Here is a 24,632-nt window from a genome sequence, read left to right on the forward strand (position 1 = left end):
GTATTTGCAACTTATCCCTTCCCTAAAAGATGTATCCCTTTGCTTAACTTTGTAATGAATTCTCTATTGTTTATGAATTCTTTTTTGGGGTGCAACAATTTGTTTTAAATGGCGCAATACATCCTTCAATTCGCTAGGCCTACCCTTGGCACAAAAGGGTCACATGCATGTTTAGGACGCGATATTTGCCTGTTTACATGTGTGTTTAACTATTTGTGTGGTACGTTGCTTTGAATGAGGATTTTAGCCCACTCCTTGTAAAATAAAAAAAAAAAATAAAAAAAAATAAAATAAAAATAAATATAAAAATAAATAAATATATATATACAAAAATTGAAAAATGTCAAATACAATTCACTACTAAAATGTCCGACCAAAATTCCATGTGTCTTAAGTTTCTAGTCAGAAATAAAATCCTACTACCGAATCTAAGCCACGACTCTATCATCATTAAAGGTAAAATTGCAGCTAAGATGGAAAAAGGCAAGAGTATCGACATAGAGCTAACTGAGTAGGATTTGATGATGAAATTACAGCGGCTCAGACAAGAGATCCAAGAAATCAAAGAAAGGAGAATAAGTGGAGTTTCGCCACCGCGGTGGCACAAGCAGCAAATGCGGCACTAGACGGAGTTGGCAGCAAAGATGACAAAATGTGTTGTTATAGATGAAGAGACAGTTGCTGTGCGGAAGAAGCGCGACGCCTTCAAAGATATAACCGTGATGCTTCAGAAGCCACGTGGAAAGCACTCTTTCTTCAGTCAAGAGGCCACCACAGTGATCCAAAGGCGCTAGACCTGAAGCTATTGAAGAAGATACTGGGAAGAAATTGTCTATAGGCCTCCTATTCAGGGACGATGGAAGGAAGGGAATGAGAAAATCACCCTCGAAATATATGAGTTTACCCCCCGTGATTAATGCGACAATCAGAAAAAGAATGGCCTGAGTGGAGGCACATTTTATCTTTTAGGAGCTTTATTGTCTGCTTTTTCACTTTCCTTGTAATCTTCAAGAAATGAATGAATGAAAATGAAATTTCCTTTTGTTTTCGAACTACGTAGGGCCTGAATTCTCCTTGGGAGATACGTAGGCAGCCTTTCAAGGCCCGGCCCCTATCTTTTAAAATTTTTTCCCTTCATTCTACAATGAAACATTGAGTTCAGATCAACAAATGCCCAGAGATGCAGCAAGAAGACCTTAGCTCAACGCAATTTAACCTTTTTGAGTCACCTACCTCAACAATAAAAACGAGCAAATTCCTGCTTGTTCAAAAGTCAGTCCCCATTATTCGTGGGTTAACATGTTCTCAAACAAAGCAACTTTTATGTGTTTATCTGCTTTCTATATGATATTTTGCATTATTTGTGCCGAATCAAAACTAACATATTTGCCTTGAGTTGTTTTTCTCAACAGGTAGTTAGAACTGGTTTGTGTCGATAAGCTGGCTGATCATCCTTATTTCACTAGATCTAAAGGTCGACAGATTCCTTCCCCAATCAAAGTTCACAAAAAGGAGAAGCAACAATGAGTGATAACAACGAAGAAATCAGCCTTACTGATGTCGTGGTGGCTCAACCCGCCCTTGCTGATCAGAAAGAACTGATCCTGCAGTTGATGCAACAAATTGCTGAGATGAGGGTCGAGATGCAGAGAAAGAACGATTTGCCTCCTCCGATTTTTGCTGTCAACGCTCAACCAGACGGAAGACCTCCAGCTCAAATTCCCCCTCCTAACGTGGAACAAGCTCAGAACCCGCTTTTAAGCTCTCCTCGTAATCCCTTCATCATTGACCTTACCACCCAAAACCCCCATTACCCTCAACCTCTTATCAAACACCACCCCCTCCTCAAAATACCAACCTCCAAGCACCACTCCCTCCCCCCAATGCAAACCACCAAACTGGCCTACCCCCTCACAATCAAAACGCTAATAACCCACAAACTTCCATCCTTCACCAAAATCAGTAAACCAGCCCTCAGATTTTCCCCCACAACTATCACGCCCCTTTAAATGGCCAGAGTCCCTCTATTGCTCCACCACTACCACAAAAAAGCCACTTTCCAAATATCGGTCCCCAATGAGCATGACTCTCATGGTTCGGAGCTCGACCACTATGAGGAGAGGGAGAGAGAGTGGAGGTCAAAGGAAGAGACCACCAAGATAGATATGAAGGAGGAAATCAGAAAAGCCTTGAAGGAGTTGAACTGCATTCCTGAGGTTGCCGGGTTGAGTTTCGAAGACCTGTGCATTCATCCAAATTTGGACCTCCCTGAAGGGTTCAAAGTGCCAAAATTTGACATCTTCGGAGGAACAGGGAACCCTTAGCACACCTGAGGGCCTACTGTGACCAACTTGTGGGAGTTGGAAGAGACGAAACTTTGTTAATGCGGCTTTTTAGTCGAAGTTTGAGCGGAAAGGCTTTAGAGTGGTTTACGTCTCATGAAACGAGACAGTGGTCTTGTTGGAATGCTCTGGCTAAGGACTTCATCGAACGATTCGCCTACAATGTGGAGATCGTTCCTGACCGTTACTTCTTGGAGAAGATGAAACAGAAGCCAACCGAAAGTTACAGAGAATTTGCATATAGATAGCGGAAGGAGGCAACTAGAGTTAGACCTCCTATGTCGGAAAAGGAAATCGTCGAAGTGTTTGTGCGGGTGCAAGAGCCCGAATATTATGACAGAATCATGTTGCTCGTTGGAGCAAAATTTGCTGAGATAGTCAAGGTAGGTGAGACTATCGAAGATGGATTGAGAACCGGGAAGATTGCCCGTGTTGCTGCCTCGCCCGGATCTTCGGGTTTGTTGAAGAAGAAAAAGAGGATGTGTCCTCTATCTGCTATGAGGGGAAGAAGACCCCAATGAAAACCTCATCATACCAAGGTCGTTCTCGACCTTCACAGAGTTCGTAGCAGACTTGTTATACACAGGCCCAAAATAATCCTCCCCCCTAGTTATCAAAATACCCCTTCTCCCATTTACCAAACTCCCCCTACTATCTACCAAACTCCCCTCCAGTTTATCAAACCCCATCTCATCACTTCCGAAATGCCGCCCCCAACTGTGCTAACATTCAGACAAATTACCCAACGCCTCCCCAATGTACCAAACCCCAACTCCACTTACCAAAATACCCCCCCGAACTACCAAGCTTTACAACCAAATTACCAAACCAACTCGTATCCTAGATATCAATCCCCCGTCCAAACGCTCCAAACTATCGCCAGATGCCTCCTCCACAACAAGGAAATTACGATCCCCCCCATCCTAGATTTAAGAAGAAGCCTGCCAGAATTTTCACTCCGCTCATTGAAAGCCGAACAAAGTTGTTCGAGCGATTAACCGCGGCAGGATATATTCATCCAGTGGGGCCCAAGCCGATTGATAATAACTCAAAGTTTTACAGACCCGACCAGAGGTGCACGTATCACTCCAACAGTGTTGGACATGATACCGAGGACTGTATCAACCTGAAACATAAAATCCAAGACCTGATCGATCAGAACGTGGTCTCTCTTCAGACGGTCGCGACAGATGATGATTGGTGCATGTCAAAAGCAATAGTTCTGATTGCTCCTGATGACCTGGAAAGGGCTGTAGCTTCGTTGAGCATCAGAGAGAAGAAAGAGTTTGTGATTCTAACACCCGAGAAGGCTGTTGCCTTGGTGCCGAGAGAAACTCTTGCCCGACCAAAGTTCGTGATTGAAATGGCTGTTACCTAGGGTATGACCAGATCTGGCAGGTGCTACACACTAGAACAGCTGATCCAGGGTGCGCAAAAAAGGGATCAGACTAAAAGGCCGATTAGTGAAGCTGAAGCCGAAGAGTTCTAGAGGAAGATGCAACCAAAAGATTATTCAATTGTGAAGCATTTGGAGAAGACACCAACTCAGATTTTTGTGTGGGCTTTATTGATGAGTTCACAGTTGCATAGACAGGCTTTGATGAGAGTTTTGGATGACACTTATGTGCCTGTGGGTACTAACAGCGACAATCTAGCAGCCATGTACACCAGGTCATTCGGGGACATCGAATCAGCTTTTGTGATGAAGAGTTGCCCTTTGATGGCAAAGTACACAACAAGGCTCTGCATGTCACCATCAAATATCGAGATAAACTGATAAATTGCGTATTGGTCGATGATAGGTCCGGTCTCAACATCTTCCCGCTTTCAATTCTGAGGCAGCTGAAATCCGATTTAGGAAAGCTCCACCAGAATTAAGTCAAAGTGAGGGCCTTTGATGGAGTGCAAAGAAACACATTAGGTGCGGTAAACTTGGATATTCAGGTGGGTTCTGCAGAGTTTAATGTGGAGTTCCAGGTGTTGGATATCAACACTAGTTACAACCTACTTCTGGGAAGACTGTTTATCCATATGGCCGGGGCTGTGCCGTCTACCCTTCACCAATTGTAAAATTTGTTTGGAAGGACCAGAAATTGGTCATTTATGGTGAAGGGAGCCATTCCAGTGGGTATGCATCGATCTTTGATGATATCTCTCGAGGTTGTGATTTCTACACGGTGGACCTAGTAAATGCTACCAGTAATGACTTGGCTCCACACACCCCTATTCCTGCCATATACAAGATGGTTGCTACTGTCATGCTCCAGAACGGTTTTCAAACCAGGTTTCGGGTTGGGAAAACATTGTCAGGGAATTGTCAATCATATTCAGATCCCCGCTAAAGGAGCAAAGTTTGGTTTGGGGTATGTCCCCACAGAAGCTGATGGGGCAGGGGTGAAGAGGAAAAGTGTTGTTCAAGCATTGCCAGACCAATTCCTCATCTGTACCAGTCGTTCCCAGTGCGGGCGCATGCCATCGACAACGGTTTAGGGGAAGGAATCTGGGGCCTTTTTGAGGAGATCGATGCGGTCATCGAAGAAGAGGCTAGGATATCAGGCATCCGAGACGCAGAACCTGAGGAGCAATTGCAAAATTGGACTTCCACACCACTCCTGATTTCCCGCTCATCTGGGTAGAAAGGACATGTGTGTTGTTTATTTTCAAAATCGGTGGTAGTCCGCAAGAGGCCCAAGACCCACCCTTTATCCAATTTTACTTGTTTGAAGTTTTTAAATTCCCTTGTAATGTTTAAAAAAGCGAAATGACCCTTAGTCATGGCCAAACTTTGTGCTTGTTTTTTGATTCAAATGAAAACCTCTTTTATCAAAAATTTGTTTATTTATCTGTTTATATTTTACTTTCCTGACTTTGTTCGTTTATGATTTCAGTAATATTAATTTAAAACCTGCCAATGTCATGTCATGTCATGAACCGAGCAAACGAAATGAAGAAGGTGATGACGAAAGTGAGGAATACAAAGAAGAAAATGGGATACCCGAACATGTTGCTGATGAATTTCGACAATTCGAGAATCAACACATGTCAAATTTAGAGGAAACCAAGACTGTGAATCTCGGAGATAAGGAATGCATTAAAGAAGTAAGAATCAATGTCCATCTGACTAAAGATCAAAGAAGAGACCTGGTCTGTTTGCTTAGAGAGTCCATTGATGTGTTTGCCTGGTCTTATAGAGATATGCCAGGATTGAATACGAATATGGTGTCCCACAAATTGCCGATTAACTGAGATTTCAGTCCAGTAAAACAAAAGACTCGAAAGTTCAAGCCTGAGTTGAGGTTGAAGATCAAAGAGGAGATTACCAAGCAGATTGAGTCTCAAGTAGTGGAAGTGACGCAATATCCGACTTGATTAGCCATCGTTGTTCCGGTTGCCAAGAAAGATGGAAAGATCAGAATTTGTGTCGACTATAGAGATCTCAACAAAGCTAGCCCGAAAGATAATTTTCCATTGCCAAACATTCACATCCTCATTGATAACTGCGCTAAGCATGAAATGCAGTCATTTGTGGATTGTTATGCAGGTTACCACCAGATTCTGATGGACGAAGAAGATGTAGAAAAGACAACTTTCATCACGCCTTGGGGTGTATATCATTATCGGGTGATTCCTTTTGGTCTCAAGAATGTCGGTGCTACTTATATGAGGGTCATGACAACCATCTTTCACGACATGATTCACAAATAGATCGAAGTGTATGTAGATGATGTCATTATCAAGTCCCGCGAGAGTTCGGATCACTTGACTCACTTGAGAAAATTCTTTAATCGTCTGTGTCAATACAATTTGAAGTTAAATCCCGCCAAATGTGCTTTTGGGGTGCCAGCTGGCAAGTTGTTGGGATTTATAGTCAGCAGAAGGGGCATTGAGCTTGACCCTTCCAAGATCAAGGCGATCCAAGAATTACCTCCTCCGAAGACCAAGAAAGAGGTGATGAGTTTCTTAGGAAGGTTGAACTACATCAGCCGGTTCATAGCTCAATCCACCGTGGTGTGTGAGCCCATCTTGAAGTTATTGAAAAAAGATGCCTCGACCAAGTGGACCGGAGAATGTCAAACTGCTTTTGAAGCCATCAAGAACTATTTGTCCAATCCGCCGGTGTTGGTCCCTCCGCGAGAAGGGAGTCCGTTATTACTATATTTGTCTGTCTCGAATAATGCATTGGGATGCATGCTTGGTCAACATGATGAGACTGGGAAAAAGGAGCGAGCCATTTATTACTTGAGTAAATAGTTCACTCCATATGAGGCTCGTTACACTCTTTTTGAGAGAACATGTTGTGCTTTTACTTGGATCGCTCAAAAGTTGAGACATTATTTGTCTTCTTATACCACGTACCTTATCTCCAGGATGGATCCGTTGAAATATATTTTCCATAAAGCAATGCCGACCGGGAAGTTGGCTAAATGGCAAATGCTTTTGAGTGAGTTTGACATTGTGTATGTGACCCAGAAGGCGATAAAAGCCCAGGCCTTGGCCGATCATCTTGCGGAAAATCCAGTCGATGAAGAGTATGAACCGCTTAAGACTTATTTTCCTGATGAAGAAGTTGCATTTGTTGGTAAAGATATTTTTGAAGCGTACTCTGGTTGGAGAGTATTCTTTGATGGAGCGGCAAATCACCAAGGGAAAGGTATCGGAGCAGTCTTAGTGTCAAAGTCCGGTCAACATTATCCTATGGCGGCTAAACTTCGATTTAATTGCACAAACAACATGGCTGAGTATGAAGCTTGCATCCTTGGTTTAAAAATGGTGATCGACATGAACGTTCATGAGCTTCTAGTTATTGGAGACTCAGACTTACTGATTCATCAAGTTCAAGGAGAATGGGCCGTGAAGAATTCAAAAATCACACCATACGTGTAGTATATACAGAAGTTGTGCAAGAGATTTCGCAAGATTGAGTTCGGACATACTCCCAGAACACAGAATGAGTTTGCCGATGCTCTTGCCACCATTGCCTCAATGATCAAACATCCGGATACAAGTTATATTGATCCCTTGGATATAGAGGTAAAAGAGTAGCCCGTCCATTGTTCACATGTCGAAGCAGAACCAGTTGGCTTGCCTTGGTATTCTGACATCAAGAAGTATTTAGAGACTGGGACTTATCCTGAGAATGCAACATTCAACCAGAAGAAGTCGATACGCCGTATGGCCCTCAATTTCTTTGCAAGTGGGGAAACCCTTTATAGGAGGACTCCAGATTTAGGTCTTCTCAGATGTGTCGATGCCAGTGAAGCTGCAAAGCTTCTGGAACAAATACATGCTGAAGCCTGTGGTACTCACATGAATGGACTCACTTTGGCGAGGAAGATCCTTCGAGCCGGCTATTTTTGGATGACTATGGAGCACAATTGTTGCAAGTTTGTGCAGAAATGTCATAAATGTCAGGTGCATGGTGATTTAATTCGAGTGCCGCCTCATGAACTCAATGCTATGAGTTCACCTTGGCCATTTGTAGCTTGGGGCATGGATGTCATTGGTCCAATAGAGCCAACTGCCTCTAACAGACACAGATTCATTTTGGTTGCCATTGACTACTTCACCAAGTGGGTGGAAGCAGCTTCGTACAAGTCGGTAACTAAGAAAGTTGTAGCTGATTTTGTTCGCAACAACCTGATATGTAGGTTTGGAGTACCAGAATCCATCATTACTAATAATTGAGCGAATCATAACAGTCACTTGATGAGAGAGATATGTGAACAATTCAAAATTACTCACCGAAATTCCACTGCCTATCGTCCCCAAATGAATGGAGCCGTAGAAGCTGCCAATAAGAACATAAAGAAGATTTTGAGGAAAATGATTGATAATCGCAGAGGTTGGCACGAGATATTGCCATATGCTTTGTTGGGTTACAGAACGACTGTCAGAACATCAGTCGGAGCAACTCCATATTTGTTGGTGTATGGGACAGAAGCAGTTATACTTGCCGAAGTTGAGATACCTTCATTAAAAATCATCCAAGAAGCTGAATTAAGTGATGCTGAATGAGTTCGCAAGCGGATTGACCAGCTAACATTGATTGATGAGAAGAGAATGGTTGCCGTTTGCCATGGTCAACTGTATCGACAAAGAATGATTCGTGCTTTTCTCAAGAAAGTAAGAGCCAGGATATTTGAAGTTGGTCAGTTGGTTCTTAAGCGCATTTTCCCTCAACAAGATGAATATAAAGGAAAATTTGCGCCAAATTGGCAAGGGCCCTACATGGTTCGCAAAGTGTTATCTGGAGGTGCCTTAGTCCTGTCGGAGATGGATGGCACCGAATGGCCAAAACCAATCAACTCAGATGCTGTCAAGAGATACTACGTGTGAAGTTTCAGTTTGTATTCCTGTCATTCCCTTGTAATCGTTCTATTTGCTTGTAATTGCTTTGTTTAGAATTTTATCCCTCTTGTAATGAATTATGTCTGACCTGAATTCTCAAGAATGAGATACGTAGGCGGCCTATGTCGACCTCGGTCACCCTTTTTACCCCTTTTAATATTTTCTTGTATCTCGAACTACGTTTGACCTGAATTCTCAAGTAATGAGATACGTAGGCGGCTTATGTCGGCCTCGGTCGATTTTCTTTGTAATTTTCCTACTTTTGTTAACCCTTGAGGAAGGGAACTACGTTTGACCTGATTCCTGCATCAACGAGATACGTAGGCGCCCCAACAGCTCGGTCATATCTCCCGTGAGATTTCTATTTCTCTTTACAATAGAAACTGAGACAGAATTTTGAGAGGGACTAAAAAATTCTCGAGAAGAAGATTTTCTCCAACAAGTCGAGGCTGAAGTTATCTTTAGATTTGCAACTGGGACAGAATTTTTGAGAGGATCTCAAAAATTCCGTGATTTACTCACCAACAGTTCGGGATAAGCCAAAACAATTAACTGGGACATGAATTTTTAAGGATGACCTCAAAAATTTTGATATGGTTCATCGGCAGTTTAGAGCAACTTTGGATACTTCCAAACAAGTAATTAGATAAATCTCGAGACATCAATTCCAAATGACGTTTATTAAGCTTGACGTGACATAACACTTGGCAGTGACCTTTTCCAAACACTACTTTTGAAAATTTACTTTCCCTAAAAGCTTTTCCTTCATGTTTCAATTATTTTTTGCATAAATTTTTTTGTCTTACCTATCAAAAAGCGGGAGATCAGAAAAATCAACCGAAGATAGTAAGACAAAGAGCAGACAACCGGAGAGATCAACACAGATCAGTTCATTTTTTGAACTAACAATTTTTCTGTAGATGCAGGTTTATATGTTTACCCCAACATCAACATATTCCTCCATTCGATGAATATGGGGAAGTCAAAGGGCGAGGAGCTCCCCAAAATTGATAATTTTTTCGGTGGATGCAGAAAATATTTTATGTTTCTTATATCAAATATTTGGGAATATGGATAGCATTATTTCATTCAAATTCCCAACAAGGCCAAATCCATAATGGACATACGATTATGTTCGGAGTGGTGACAAATAAAAACCTCGAAGAGAGAAATTTTATTTATTTTCCAGCAACTAAAGTTACCTGGAAGACGTTTATCTGCACTATATTGTCAGATATGATAATATTCTTACCCTGAAGGTTATTTTTATTGTATTGTCGAATGAGACAATACCACTACCCAGAGAGTCATTTATATCATATTGTCAAATGTGATGATACCAATAGTCTGAGAGTCATTTTTATTTATATTGTCGATTGAGACGATATCATTAACCGGAGAGTCATTTATATCGTATTGTCAAATGAGATGATACCACTACTCCGAGGGTTATTTTTATTTATATTGTCGATTGAGACGATACCGCCACCCAAAAATACCCCGAAAGATCACCTATGTTGCTCGGTGAAGCTTTATCTTCGTTCGGTACCGGGGACGGCATCATCAAAAGAGATCATGCATTGTAATAGAAGGAAACCATGCATAACAACAGAAAGTCATGCATCGCGAGAAAAATGTCATGCATTGCGGGAAAATTTTCATGCATTGCAAGAGAAGATTCAAGCATCGCGAGAAAAGGAATTCATGCATTGCAAAAAAAGATTCATGCATCGCGAGAAAAGAAATTCATGCATTGCAAGAGAAAGAAGTCATGCATAGAAAGAGAAAGATTCATGCATTACGGGAAAAGATCCATGCATTGTAAGAGAAAAAATATTCATGTCTTGCAAGAGAAAGATTCATGCATCGCGGGAAAAGCCATGTGTCGCGAGAAAAGACCTGCATTGCAAGAAAAGAAGTCATGCGTTGCAAAGAAAAAACCATGCATCGAGGGAAAAGATTCATGCATTGCAATAGAAAGATTCATGCATTGCGAGAAAAGTTTCCTACATTGCAAGGAAAAGTCATCCTTAACTGCGGTTTTCGAGAAAACATCACCTGTATTTTTCAAAGAAGCATTATTTTCATGCATTGCGGGAGAAGTCATGCATCGCAGGAAGATCAACATTGCTGCATCATTTTTTCTTTAAAAAATGACATCAAGAGAATTATCAACAACGACGTCATGAGAATAGTCAACATATTACATCAACCTAATTTATCAATCAAAGGAAGAGTACATTGAAGATTATATTGCAAATATGAAACACTAGTTTTAGTTCCTTTGCGTCGAACCCGATGGAGTTGACACCAAATGACGTTCGAGGAGAGCAATGAAGTTTCAACATGGTAAAAGACACTATCCGTCCATTTGAATCGCATTTTTATGCTAATGAGTTTTATCTTAGTCTTTGTCGAGAGCATCCAAGAGGATGAATTCTCAAAACAAATCACAGGTGCGGACGACATCAATTAGGATGCAGCACAATGTGGAGCTTCTTCTTAGCAGCGAACTGGGACATAGTCCAAAGAGGAGTGTCAAACCCTTAGGACGCGAGCAGAGGAGCTACTTCCACCACAATCAAACCACACCCTTATCAGAAGGCATGTGGGTTCTTCTTTAGGTTTCATGGTTTCAGTTTTGCATCCAGAAATTTTGGTCTCCACCAGAAGCAACTTTCCAATCCAAGTGAAAATGCACCAAGAGCTTTGAAAATTATGTTTGTGTAAGTTCTTAATTATGGATGTGAAGTGCACCACATTCATGGCTAAGAGATTGCAAGCCTCCTTTTCATACTCGACTCATTTGTCGCTCTTCCAGAACCGAAGGTTATCTAGCATAATAGATTTTCTTTTCAACTGATCGAGTCAAACTACAAGCAGCTTGATTCCCTAAGTTGAAGGATATGTAGGCGGAATCAATGTTAAAAACTCGGTTGTACTCCGACATCCTCTCCTAAATCTTATTTCCGAGCATTCTGGTCCCTTCATAATTTGGTTTCGAGATAGCTTTTGAATTTTTTAAGAATCGTGCGTAACCTGAATTCTCATATAGTCTGAGATATGTAGGAAACCTGATACCAGGGTTCGGCCATAATTGCTAGAGTCCGTACTATAATTCTTTTCTAAAAGATAAAGATGTGGTCGGTCAAAATTGAATTTGTCAATTTCATTTGCCTCGAATTTCTTTCATCAATCCAAGTCAAATGAGGGACAGTTGTTGACACCCAATTTTGGACCTCCGCAATATATATTAATCATCGAGCTTGTTAAATTCCAAACGATTTGAAATAATTGAATTTATAAAATTTCAAAATATTTGCTAAGTTATTTTAAATAGTTTTGTCACATTTTATAATTTTTAAATAATATATATGTTTTAAATAATTATGTATATAATTAGTATATTTTATGAATATTCGAAATTCGTCTCAAAAGGATTTTAGTTTTAGTTAAATATCTTGTCAACTAATTTGGTTTAAGTAATAGTTTATATTTTTAAATTAATTAAGTTAATTTTATTTTGTTAAGATTAAGAAGCTCGTTAATGAATACTAATTCATTTTATATAATCTTTAGTCAAATTGAGTAATAAATTCAATTTGGCTAGATTGTTAATTTATTTGCCCAACCTTTTATTTGCAACTTTAGCCATTAATTTCCTCACCCCAAACCCATTTGGGACAAACCATTTTTGGGTCTTCCTTTAAATTTTCAGCGGCCCATCTCCTTCCCAGCCCAAAACTTTCAGCCCACTATCTCACACCATACAACAAACAACTCCAACCCACTTTCCAATTTTCAGCTACCCGGCCCAAGCCCATCTTTTTTGAAAATAAAATATCTAGCAACACAACAATACAATACACAGCAACAACAAACCCACTCAAAAACAGTACCCCACCGCCCAACTTCATCTTCCCCGCTGAAAATCAGCGATTCCAACCGCATCCCGACCCCACTGCCCATACTCGTTTCCTTTCCAAACGACCAGCAAGCAACGTTCAAATCCCAGCAAATCCGGTGAGAAATTCGCGAAATCGCCCATACCTTGCAGCAGTTGTCCCATCCCCTTTTTTCCGATTTCAGAAATTTCCCATCTCCTTTACTGTGGTTTCGAAAATAGCAGGGGGATTGAATTTTTTTTTTGAATTCTCAATGGATCCCCCCCCCCCCCCCCGCCCCCAAAACGATTCTTTCCTCTTCTATATATTCCATCTTTCAATCCCTGTTAAAATAAGAAAAAAAGGGGAAGGTTTTTTAGGTCAAGTTTTTCCTTGGCAATAGTCATCTTACGCTTAAAATATTATACTTAGCTTTCAAATTCAAAGTTTTGAGAAGATCGTCACTCAAATTTTATTAGTTTGCCGTTCGTATTCGAATTGTGTGGTAGAAGAAATCACTGCTCTTAAGCTCGCTTTGTTCTCAGTTTGTTGCCTCAAGAAAGGTAACCTTATTTTCTTTTTGCATTTTGTTTCAATATCATGTGTCATATGCCGAATCTTTGATGGAAATTATGTTGTTGAGAAAATGTTATTTCTTCGTTTGTCGGAACAAAGTTCTGTCACTTTCATGAGTCCCAAATCCTCAATCTCTCTAAGTATTTGTAAACCTGATTGTTCAGTAGATGCAACCTTATGTACTATTTGACCCTTCTTGAACCACTTTTTGTTTTTTCACCATGGATGATCTGGTGATAGGTAAGAACTTTCTGTGATTGTCAAACCATGAGACTTTTCTACCATTGGATAGTGAAAAAGCATCAGAATCTTTCATGCAATAAGGACAAGCTAATTTTCCTGCTGTACTCCAACCCGACAACATTGAGTACGCTGGAAAATCACTTATTGTCCACATCAATGCAACTTGCATTTGAAAATTATTTTTACTTGAAACATCATATGTTTGGACTCCCACCTCCCATAATTTTTTCAACTCTTCAATGAGGGGTTGCAAAAAGACATCAATTTTCTGTTTTGGATTTTTTGGACCAGGTACAATCACAGATAAAAACATGTATTCATCCTTCATGCACATCCAATGTGGTAAATTATATGTTGTAACTATCATAGGCCAAGAGGAATATTGTTGGCCTGATTGACCAAATGGTTGAAACCCATCAGTAGACAAACCCAATCTAACATTTCTAACTTCAGATGCAGAATGTGGATACGTCTGATCAAAATGCTTCCAAGAAGGAGAGTCTGAGGGATGATGCATGACACCATCTCTTTCATGCTCTGAATGCCATCTCATATGTTTTGCTGTTGCATTAGATACATACAACCTTTGTAGCCGTGGAGTTAAAGGAAAATAATACGTCTTCTTATAAGAAATATTAGTTTTCTTCTTGGAACGTTGATGTTTTGATCTCTTAAATCGAGGATGAGAGCAAAATTTGCAATTGATTAGGTCACTGTCCTTACGCAAATAAAGCATACATCCAATTTTGCAACAATCAATCTTCTCGACTGGCAAGCCTAATCCCCGCATTAGATTTTTAGTACCATAGAAGCTATCGATCATTTTGTTATCACTTGGCATCAATTTTGATATAAACTGACATAACTCATCATACAACCTTTCCGAAAAATGATGTTCTGCCTTAAGATTTAACAAACGAGCAACAACAGACGATTGTGTATGTCCATGTAGATTTCCCGTCCAAATCTCTTGTTCCGATGCTTTGAGCATATCATAATTATGTTGTGTTGTTGGATTTGGGTCCTCTTTCACGTTACCATTATAAGAAGGCCCAACAACATAAAAAACCATTGACCAGAATGCATTATGGGATTGAGGATTCACGGTTTCACCAGAAGCTTCTTCTTGATGATCATTAAGCACACTTAGATTTGAAATATAACTTTCTCTATGGTGATACCAACGGTAATAATCTGGTACAAAGCCATAAGTTCCTAGATGTGTCATAATTGTAAACTCATCCAAAATATTTTTATTTCGTCACTTACGATGATTACAAGGATATCTTAACTTCTCACCATCCATGCACTGTGGATGTTTTTTTCCAAATGCAACAAAGTTCTCAACTCCATCAATAAACTTTGGTTTTATGAATCCATCTTTCAGTATTCTAACATACATCCACTCATGATCGGAGTTACTCATATTATATACTCTGACACAAATAATAAACGTGTTAAAACTTACATGATGACTACTAATTTTTATATGACACTAGAACCTAGAGGTAGCAAAATATAATGAATTCAAATTCATAAACAATCAATTAATCACCAAAAGCTATAGTAGTTAGTGTTATACAATTTAAATGTACACTAGAAATAGTGTACTATTTTATTTTAAATAATACTACATGTCAAGGTGATCATGTAAAATCAAATATGCCAAAGATGTATTCAATTTATAAGCTTTATTCTACTCGTACGACACCAATATGTTTTTTAGTGATAACATCCAAAGTTTTGCAAAATATTCATAGCAAATTACTAATAATGAGTTAATACATCTTCACTGAAGAATGGACAAAAGTCCAGCAGAAAATTTAAAAGTTCAGTCTTTGTCAAGTGATATCCAGAAACATCAGCAAAAACAGCAAGAAATAAGAAAAATCTATTAGAAAACTTTGAGATACATTAGCCAAGAATTCAACATATATTTTGAAGAACCACAACTAAATAACATTAGGTAGATAATATAATCAAATGGAATAAATTAGCATAAAAACAAGCTAGATTAACAACATCTCGACAGAAATCGTTAAAACATGGTAGCTAGCAACGATATTGTTGCAGCATAGTAGAAAATTTTAAAACAAAATCTATGTCGTTATGAAGTTGTGTAGAAAATAAAAAATAGAGCCAACATTAAAGATATGTACAGTTGTTAATTTAGAAATTAATGTACTATGTTCTAAATGTTACGCCTTCTTACTTTTATTTGAAGGCAATGCATCAGTCTCTCGACTCATCTCGTCTTGTCTCGTCACCTTACCTCAACTTGTCTCCTCATTCAAATGTAACTCCAACTATTCTCTAAACAATCACTAACTTTGCATACAACTATAGATAAGTAGGAGTAGTATTGCTAGGTGCAAACAGAGGTGGGTACCGCCGGAGTCTGGATACAAACTAAACACGGATGACTTTTATAACTAATCTACCAAAAATGGGCGAGTTGGAGGACTCATGCGTGACAACAACGTCTCTTGGATAACAGGATTCTAAGCAAGAATAAATTTTCTCTACATTCAGAACTACTAGCTATGGTAATAAGACTGAAAATGGCGGATCTACAGAATATCTCCAATCTACAAATTGAAACTGACTCAGCAAAAATAGTGCACCTAATTCACAAAGGTCATGATTCATACAACTAATATAATTTTTGAATGTAGACAATTGCTCCAGAGGCTGGGGAACCTATGGATCAACCATAGTCGCAAGGAGCAAAACCAGGTGGACTGTAATATTTCTGCTAAGTCAGTTTCAAATGGACTGAATGAATAACATAAAAGATGAGCTGGAGTAACAACATGTTGGCAGAAAACGTTAAAACAGAGCAGATGATCGCAACAGAGTAGAAAATTAATGTACTATATATGTTCTAAATGTTGCCCCTCTAAGCAGTAACTAATTTTAACTCTAACTATTCTCTAAGAAGTAACTAATTTTGCATATATTTATAGAAAAGAATCCAACATATATTTTAGAAACCACAACTTAACAACATTTGGAAGGAAATAGAAACAAACGAACTGAGTGAATAACATAAAATGCAAGCTGAAGTAACAACATGTGGGCAGAAAATGTTAAAAGAGAGCAGCTGGCTGCTATGTATAACAACATGTGGGCAGATAACAAGCTGCATACTTCATGGATAAATGGCCATCTAATAGTACCTTCTTTGACTTTTTCTTATAATTTCTGTTGGAATTACACTTGAATTTCAATGTAACAAATGATCACCTGCCATTCTTTTTTTGTCTCTTTTAAAAATGAATTGAATATCTAAATTTGTAATTAGACTTAAATGATATCCATCGTAGTAATTTTAACTAATAAATCCCAAAAAGCCCTTAAGAATTCATATTTATATTCAAAGAAATGTCATTGAATACTTAAACAAGAGGAATAGATTAATACCCCAATATTGTGAATATGTAAGACTTATAAACAGTGAAACAGAGAGTCATTTCAGATTTAAACGACAAGTTCTCCATAGTCCTACTTAAACCTATAATTCCGCAACAACAAAATCAGTCTTTCACATCTATGTTTTTATACTTGGAGTTTCTAATATTTACTTGTAACCAAGAAGATGAGTCATTGAATTACAAGTCATATACTTGTATATTTCTGTATCATGTATATGGTCGCAAAATCTCAACACCCAATAATTTTTTAAGTTGAAATCATTAACATAATAAATGTTAAAAAAGATGATGAAGAAGTAATTTGAATACACAAGAAAAAAACGTCATTCATATAACTTATGAAAGAAACACAACAACTCGATAGGAAGATAAACCCACCTGAAATATTGTCCCAATCAAAGCTGTGTTGGATTATATTTCGAATAGCGCAACAACAACTCGATCAGAAGAATGAACACACCTAAAATTTTGTCTCGAGCAAAGTTTTAATGGATTCTATTTCAACCAGATCGAGCAATAACAACACGAGGAAGAAGAAGACACTTTTACAAATTTAATGGAAGAATGTCATTGAGATTAGGGGAGACAACAATAGCACAAAGAAGAATACACATCTATCCATTCAAGGGGCAAAGCATCGCTGAGATTAGCTAGGGCAGCTGGGTTTCATTCATGCTCAGTTGTAGTGGTGATCTGAAGAGATTAGGGCAACTTTTAGGACAAGCTTCTATTTTGAGAATTAGTTTTTTTCTTTTTACTTTTAGAATTAATTTTTTAGCGCCTCAAATTTTGATAAAAGAAATTTTTTTCAATTGGCGGAAAGACTTTCCCGCTCAAGCCTCAAAATATGCATCCAATTACATTTAAGGACTAGCTAGTAACTTTTTTAAGGACCGAATTTAATGTCTTCACAATAACATATACCAATAATGACCAAAATATAAACTCGTCCCAATAGATATACTTTTAGAGACAAGAATATATATAGACTCGTCCTTATATATTAATCTTAATAAAGGCTTTTGCTTGTAGTGAAAACTAAAAGTGTTGAAAATTTTGGGGGAAAGTGAAAAGGCCATCTAATATTTTTAAAAAATTTCGCGGAAAAAATGGTTCATTAGGTTAAAGATTTTATAATTTATTGTCTTTTGATTAAATTGAGACGGAATGTAAATCCGTCATAATTTTTGTGATGATTTTGTGACGACATATAGTCATTTATTTTTATTTGCTATCATTTTGTGACGGAAATGTTCTGTCACAAAACTTATATTAAATATTTGTTATAAATCTGTCACAAATCCGTCACTATCAGAATTTTAGTAGGTAAAAAAATTCTTTTAATTTTTTTATTTATATAAGAATAATCTGTCACAAATCCGTCAAAATTCCGTGATAATTTGTGACAGACTTCTCCGTTCCAAATATTCCGTCACAATTTTACTCTTTTCTTGTAGTGACATGTTAAAAAGTGAAGTTCTTGAAGGATATCGTTATGTTCTTGACTGGTTGTGTTGTTGAAGTTTCTTGTTGATTTGATTCGTGTTTTCGAGTGGATTTTTGAGTTAGATCTGATGTAAGTTGAGAGTACTAATGACCCTAAGTGTTTGGGGGAAAGAACTAAGGAAGATTGGAGGGTTTAGAGATGAAAAATGAAGGAGAAAATTGGGGATTTTCTAGGCAAAGGCTTGGGGCGCCGCGCCTGCCAGAGCGCCACAAAAGTTCCTCTGAACTTTGGCCTCTGGTGCGTCGCGCCAGCTAGAGCGCCACAAAAAGTTCTCTGAACTTTGAGGGCTGGCGCCCCGCGCCTCTCAGAGCACCAGGGACGCCAATTCCCCCATTCATTCCCTACATTTTCGTACTTGTTCATAAGCGATGAACCTATGTTTTCTAGTTGTTTCCAACACTCTAAGGTACATCTAAACATTATGACATCATCCATAAACATGAGATCATGAACCTTGAATCCATAATCCATAATCCAATTCAAGGAAAGTTAAGATCAAAGTCAAAGAGGTTAAGAGTCAAGTCTGGAAGTTAAGAAGCAAGTCAAAGCAAAGTTTCTTAAAGTTTTCAAGAGTTTTATTAAACGTTTAAACTTCGTTTTAAGGCTCAAATTTCAAGTGAAGTAAAGAGTAAAGAGTTGAGTTCATTTCTCAAAAGTTATTAGGGAACTAAGTATTCCCAAAGAAGTTGATAAATGTTTTCACATTTGAGCAAGAAAGGAACTATGATTTTCGAAAGAGCCTTTGGGCTAGTTTTCAGTAAAAGGGTCATCGATTCCAAGAGAGCCTTTGGGCTAATCTTTAAGCAATTATCTCAAACTAAAGAAAGAGGTGTTTAAAACACATATGAGCTAAAGTATATTTTGGGAGTAATATTGAGCACCGAATTGGGAACGCGAGTTCATATTAACTCAACTCTCCATAATAACCACGTAGCCAACATTGGAGTTAACGGGTCATACTTTTAGGTGATCACGTAAGTTAAGATAATTGATCCACTAAGTTAAGTAAGGTCTTATATCACGGCAAGGTATAGGATGGTCCTTGGGCAACGTGAGGTATAATGTTGTATCATCACTAAGGCTCATAGTGGTGGTTGTCGGTTAAAGAATCTCGTACAAAAGTTATATTACTTTTATATATAACTAAAGTTGAGTTTGTTATTGCTTTATGTTTAACAAACTAAGTTGTTTACACTGTTTTACAAGCTTTATATATATATTGCATGTGTCTTATTGCTTTATATTGAGTTTAGTTGTTCATGAGTTGTACAGAGTCAAGGTAAGTGTTCCTTCTTACTCTTTTCAAGCTTAAGTTGTTGTTTAGCATTCCAACTCACATACTCATACATTCAATATACTAATGTCAGTTGACCTGCATCTTATTATGATGCAGACGCAAGTAACCAGGATCAACATTCAGCGCGTCGTTGATCTAGTTGAGAACTCCAGAGTCACTGGTGAGCCTCTTTGCATTCCGGAGGACTATTTTATTCGCTTTTCTAGTTTCTCTTATTAGGATGTCATGGGGTATGTCCCTACATCCATCCCGATATTATAGAGGCTTCATAGACAGTCAGACAATAGTTGAGTCTCTCATCTATGTATTTACAGATATTCTATTTTGAGACATAAGTTGCCATTTTGGCAGATTTTATTATTTAAGTTGTTTTATGAATTTATATTGTGTTGAGTTAAGTCTTCCGCTGAGTTAAGTAGCCCGACCAAGGGTTCGCTTGGGGCCAATAATGGTCTCCGAGTGCCGGCCACGTCTAGGGTGCTGGCTCGGGGCGTAATAAACTTGGTATCAGAACACAAATTTCAAGAGTCCTAGGATTCTATGAAGCCGTGTCTGTAGAGTCCTATTTATCAGTGTGAAGCGCGCCACATCTATAATTAGAAGGCTGCAACATTTAGGAAATTCTTCACTTCTTTCAAATCCATCTCGTGCGTTAGACTTTATCTCTAAAAGTTTCCTTCTTATTTGTGCTTGTGCGTGTTTCAGATAACTATGCCTCCACGAAGAGCAGCACGAGGTCGTCCAACTTGGAGAAATGTTGAACCACAACAGTAAGGGGTACCTAATGCACCAAACGTGCAACCTTAAGGCGAGGTCACTAATGCCGAATTTTGTGAGGCTATCCGGATGCTGAGCCAAGCAGTGACTAACCAGGTTGGGCAGCCAATAGGACCAAGGAAAGATGTGGCTGACATTTCGAGGATTCGCGAATTCTTAAGAATGAATCCTCCAAGTTTCACTGGTTTGATCACTACTAAAGATTCAAAAAATTTTGTTGAGGAACTGAAGAAAGTTTTTGAGGTGATGCATGTTGCTGACGTTGGAAGGGTTGAACTATCTGCATATCAAATGAAGGATGTTGTTAGAACATGGTTCGATTAGTGGAAGGGGGGTAGACCTGAGAATTTACCACTTGCTAGTTGGGCTTGTTTCGAAGAAGCCTTTTTGGGGAGTTTCTTTCCCCGAGAATTGAAGGAGGCTAAGGTACGAGAATTTCTTACACTGAAACAGGATTTCTTGAGTGTGCATGAGTATGGGTTGAAGTTTACCCAGCTGTCCCGCTATGCTCCTGAAATGGTTAAGGACATAAGGAGCAGAATGAGCTTATTTGTTGCTGGTTTGGGTCGTTTATCGAGCAAAGAGGGCAAGGCTGCGATGCTGATAGGCGACATGGACATCTCAAGGCTGATGGTTTATGTAAAGCAGGTTGAAGAAGAGAAGTTGAGGGACATGGAAGAGTATAGAAGCAAGAAAGCTAAGAATGGGAATGAGACTGGGCAGCAGAAGGGCAGTGTGAATCGTTCGTCCTTTGAGAAGCAAAAGGGGCCAGCACCATCATTTACTAGTGCACCTGCACCCAGAAACAAAAGTGACTATAATGGTCAGAATTCGCAGGACTTCAGGGCTAGACCAGCACAATCCCGAGGTAGTGTGGCACAAAGAGGTAGTTTGACTCCTGCATGTGCTAGGTGTGGTGAAACCCACCCAGGTAAATGTCGTGATGGCTAGACAAGTTGTTTTAAGTGTGGACAAGAGGGTCACTTCATGAAGGAGTGCCCTAAGAATAGGCAAGGTAGTGGAAATCCGAGCAATAGAGCCCAATCTTCATCAGTTGGCCACCAGACAGGGCGCCACTTAGAGAAGCTACTTTTGGTACTGGCGGAGGAGCAAACCGCTTCTATGCAATCACCAGTTGCCATGAGCAAGAGAACTCTCTAGATGTTGTCACTGGTATGATCAAAGTCTTTACTTTTGATGTTTATGCTTTGCTAGACCCAGGAGCAAGTTTGTCTTTTGTAACTCCTTATATTGCAAATAAGTTTGAGATTCTTCCTCAGAAACTTTGTGAACCCTTCTGTGTTTCCACACCTGTTGGGGAGTCTATTCTAGCAGAAAGAGTCTATCGTGATTGTCCTATTTCCATCAATCACAAAGACACCATGATTGATCTAGTTGAGCTAGACATGGTAGATTTTGATGTCATTCTAGGTATGAACTGGCTTCATGCCTGTTATGCCTCCATAGATTGCAGAACTCGAGTTGTCAAGTTTCAGATTCTTAATGAGCTAGTCATAGAGTGGAGTAGTAGTTCAGCAGTGCCTAAGGGTCATTTCATTTCGTACCTTAAAGCGAGAAAGTTAGTTTCAAAGGGCTGCATCTATCACTTAGTCCAAGTTAATGACACAAGTGTTGAGGTACCTCCCATTCAGTCAATTCCTATAGTAAGAGAGTTTCCAGAAGTTTTTCTTGATGATCTACCTGGAGTCCCTCCTGAGAGAGAAATAGACTTCGACATAGACATCATTCCAGATATTCGTCCTATCTCTATTCCGCCATACAGAATGGCACCATCAGAGTTGAAAGAGCAGTTGAAAGATTTGTTAGACAAAAGCTTCATTCGACCAAATGTCTCACCTTGGGGCGCTCCGGTCTTGTTCGTGAGAAAGAAAGATGGTTCCCTTAGGATGTGTATAGAATACCGTCAATTAAATAAGGTTACCATCAAGAATAAGTATCATCTTCCAAGGATAGATGACTTATTTGATCAACTTCAGGGTGCCACCTATTTTTCAAAAATTGACCTCAGATCAGGCTACCATCAGTTGAAAGTTAGGGAATGCGACATTCCAAAGACAACATTCATGACTAGATATGGTCATTATGAGTTCTTGGTCATGCCCTTTGGTTTGACTAATGCACCAGCAGCGTTCATGGATCTTATGAACAAAGTCTTCAAACCTTATTTAGATATGTTTGTTATCGTCTTCATTGATGACATACTAATCTATTAAAGGGATGAAGACGATTATGCTAATCGTCTCAAAATAGTTCTTCAGACCTTGAATGATAGAGAGTTGTATGCCAAGTTCTCCAAGTGTGATTTTTGGCTTGAGTTTGTGGCATTCTTGGGCCATATTATTTCCGGTGATGGTATTAGAGTTGATACTCAAAAAATTGAGGCAGTGCAGAATTGGCCTAGACCCATATCTCCAACTGATATTAGGAGTTTCTTGGGCTTGGCTGGCTATTATAGGAGATTTGTTGAGGGTTTCTAGTCCATTTCGTCTCTTTTGACAAAGTTGACTCAGAAAATAGCAAAGTTTCAATGGTCTGAACCTTGTGAAAAAAAGCTTTCTGGAATTGAAGAAGAGGTTGACTAGTGCCCAATGTTAGCTTTACCAGAGGGTACTCAAGGCTTTGTGGTGTATTGTGATTCATCTAGAGTTGGTTTGAGTTGTGTGTTAATGCAGAATGACAAAGTTATAGCTTATGCCTCCAGACAGTTGAAAGTTCATGAAAAGAATTATCCAACCCATGACCTATAGTTGGCTGCCGTAGTTTTCGCTTTGAAGATATGGCGCCATTATTTGTATGGTGTACATGTTGATGTATTCAATGATCACAAGAGTCTTCAATATGTGTTCACCCAGAAATAGCTTAATCTCAGGGAAATGAGGTGGTTAGAATTACTCAAGGATTATGACATGAGTATTCTTTATCACCCAGGTAAGGCTAATGTTGTTGTTGATTCTTTGTGCAGGTTGTCTATGGGTAGTACTGCCCATGTTGATGAAGAAAAGAGAGAGTTAGCGAAAGATGTGCATAGACTTGCACGCTTAGGAGTCCGACTAATGGATTCCACAGAAGGAGGAATAATAGTGACGAATGGGGCTGAATCATCACTAGTGTCAGAAGTGAAAGAAAAGTAAGACCAATATCCCATTTTGCTAGACTTAAAGGCAAATGTTCATAAGCAAAGAGTATTAGCTTTTGAATAAGGGGGAGATGGTGTATTGAGATATCAAGAAAGATTGTGCGTACCTATGGTGGATGGACTCCAAGAGAGGATCATGGAGGAAGCTCATAGCTCCAGATATTCCATTCATCCGGGTTCCACAAAGATGTATCGCGATTTGAGAGAAATGTATTGGTGGAATGACATGAAGAAGGGCATTGCAGAGTTTGTTGCTAAGTGTCCAAATTGCCAACAAGTGAAAGTATAACACCAAAGGCCCGGTGGTTTGGCTCAGAATATAGAACTTTCGGAATGGAGTGAGAGATGATTAATATGGATTTCATCACAGGTTTGCCAAGGTCTCGCAGACAACATGATTCTATTTGGGTAATTGTCGACAGAATGACGAAATCAACCTATTTTTTACCGGTAAAGACTACCCATTTAGCAGAGGATTATGTCCAGTTATATATTCAGGAGGTGGTAAGACTTCATGGGGTCCCAGTCTCCATTATTTTAGATAGAGGTGCACAATTCTGGAAATCTTTTCAAAAAGGCTTGGGTTCAAAGGTGAATTTAAGTACTACCTTTCATCCTCAAACAGATGGGAAAGCAGAACGCACTGTTGTGCCGTAATTTTCTATTTTCTAGAAAAAATCACTTTTTGAAATGTTCTAAGTATAAAACAATTTGAGAAAAATACCTAGAAAAGAGTCGCCACTTAATTTTTTAAAGAAATTAAGAAAACTTATAATTTTCAAAGATTTAAACAGAAAAAATCATTTGAAAATACCAAAGAGGGTTCGGGGTTCCATTTACACTTCGAGAAGGGTTTAGGCATTCGAAGTGTCCGCTAACATGCGGTTGACCTGCGACTTGACTAAATAATTTTTTGATTAATTCTTTGGGAAATTGATTTAACATAAAAATAATAATTTATAATATTTGATTAACTTTAAGAAAATAATTAAAATAAATGACACATTTTATATTATTTTACTTTTTGGAAAATGGGACCTTAATTGAACCATTTGAATTAAAGACAA

At 38.9% G+C, this 24,632-nt stretch overlaps 2 protein-coding genes across 2 annotated transcripts in view; one reads left to right on the forward strand and one right to left on the reverse strand.

Annotated features, from left to right (window-relative positions):
* The window catches only part of LOC125839970 (non-specific lipid-transfer protein 2-like), a 554,062-nt gene that overhangs the window by 230,728 nt on the left and 298,702 nt on the right, over positions 1-24,632 (forward strand). The window lies entirely within an intron of this gene.
* LOC125839892 (uncharacterized) lies at positions 13,326-14,621 on the reverse strand. The gene has a single exon (XM_049518869.1). The coding sequence runs from the start codon at positions 14,619-14,621 to the stop codon at positions 13,326-13,328; it is 1,296 nt and encodes a 431-aa protein (XP_049374826.1).

The sequence above is a fragment of the Solanum verrucosum genome, unplaced genomic scaffold (genome assembly GCF_900185275.1).
Source record: "Solanum verrucosum unplaced genomic scaffold, falcon-dt-bn FXZP01000177.1, whole genome shotgun sequence".
In the NCBI taxonomy this organism is placed as follows: Eukaryota; Viridiplantae; Streptophyta; class Magnoliopsida; order Solanales; family Solanaceae; genus Solanum; species Solanum verrucosum.

Bases quoted from the DNA above. Each gene is read 5' to 3' on its own strand.
- LOC125839892 (XM_049518869.1), bottom strand. From the start codon at position 14,621: ATGACACATCTAGGAACTTATGGCTTTGTACCAGATTATTACCGTTGG.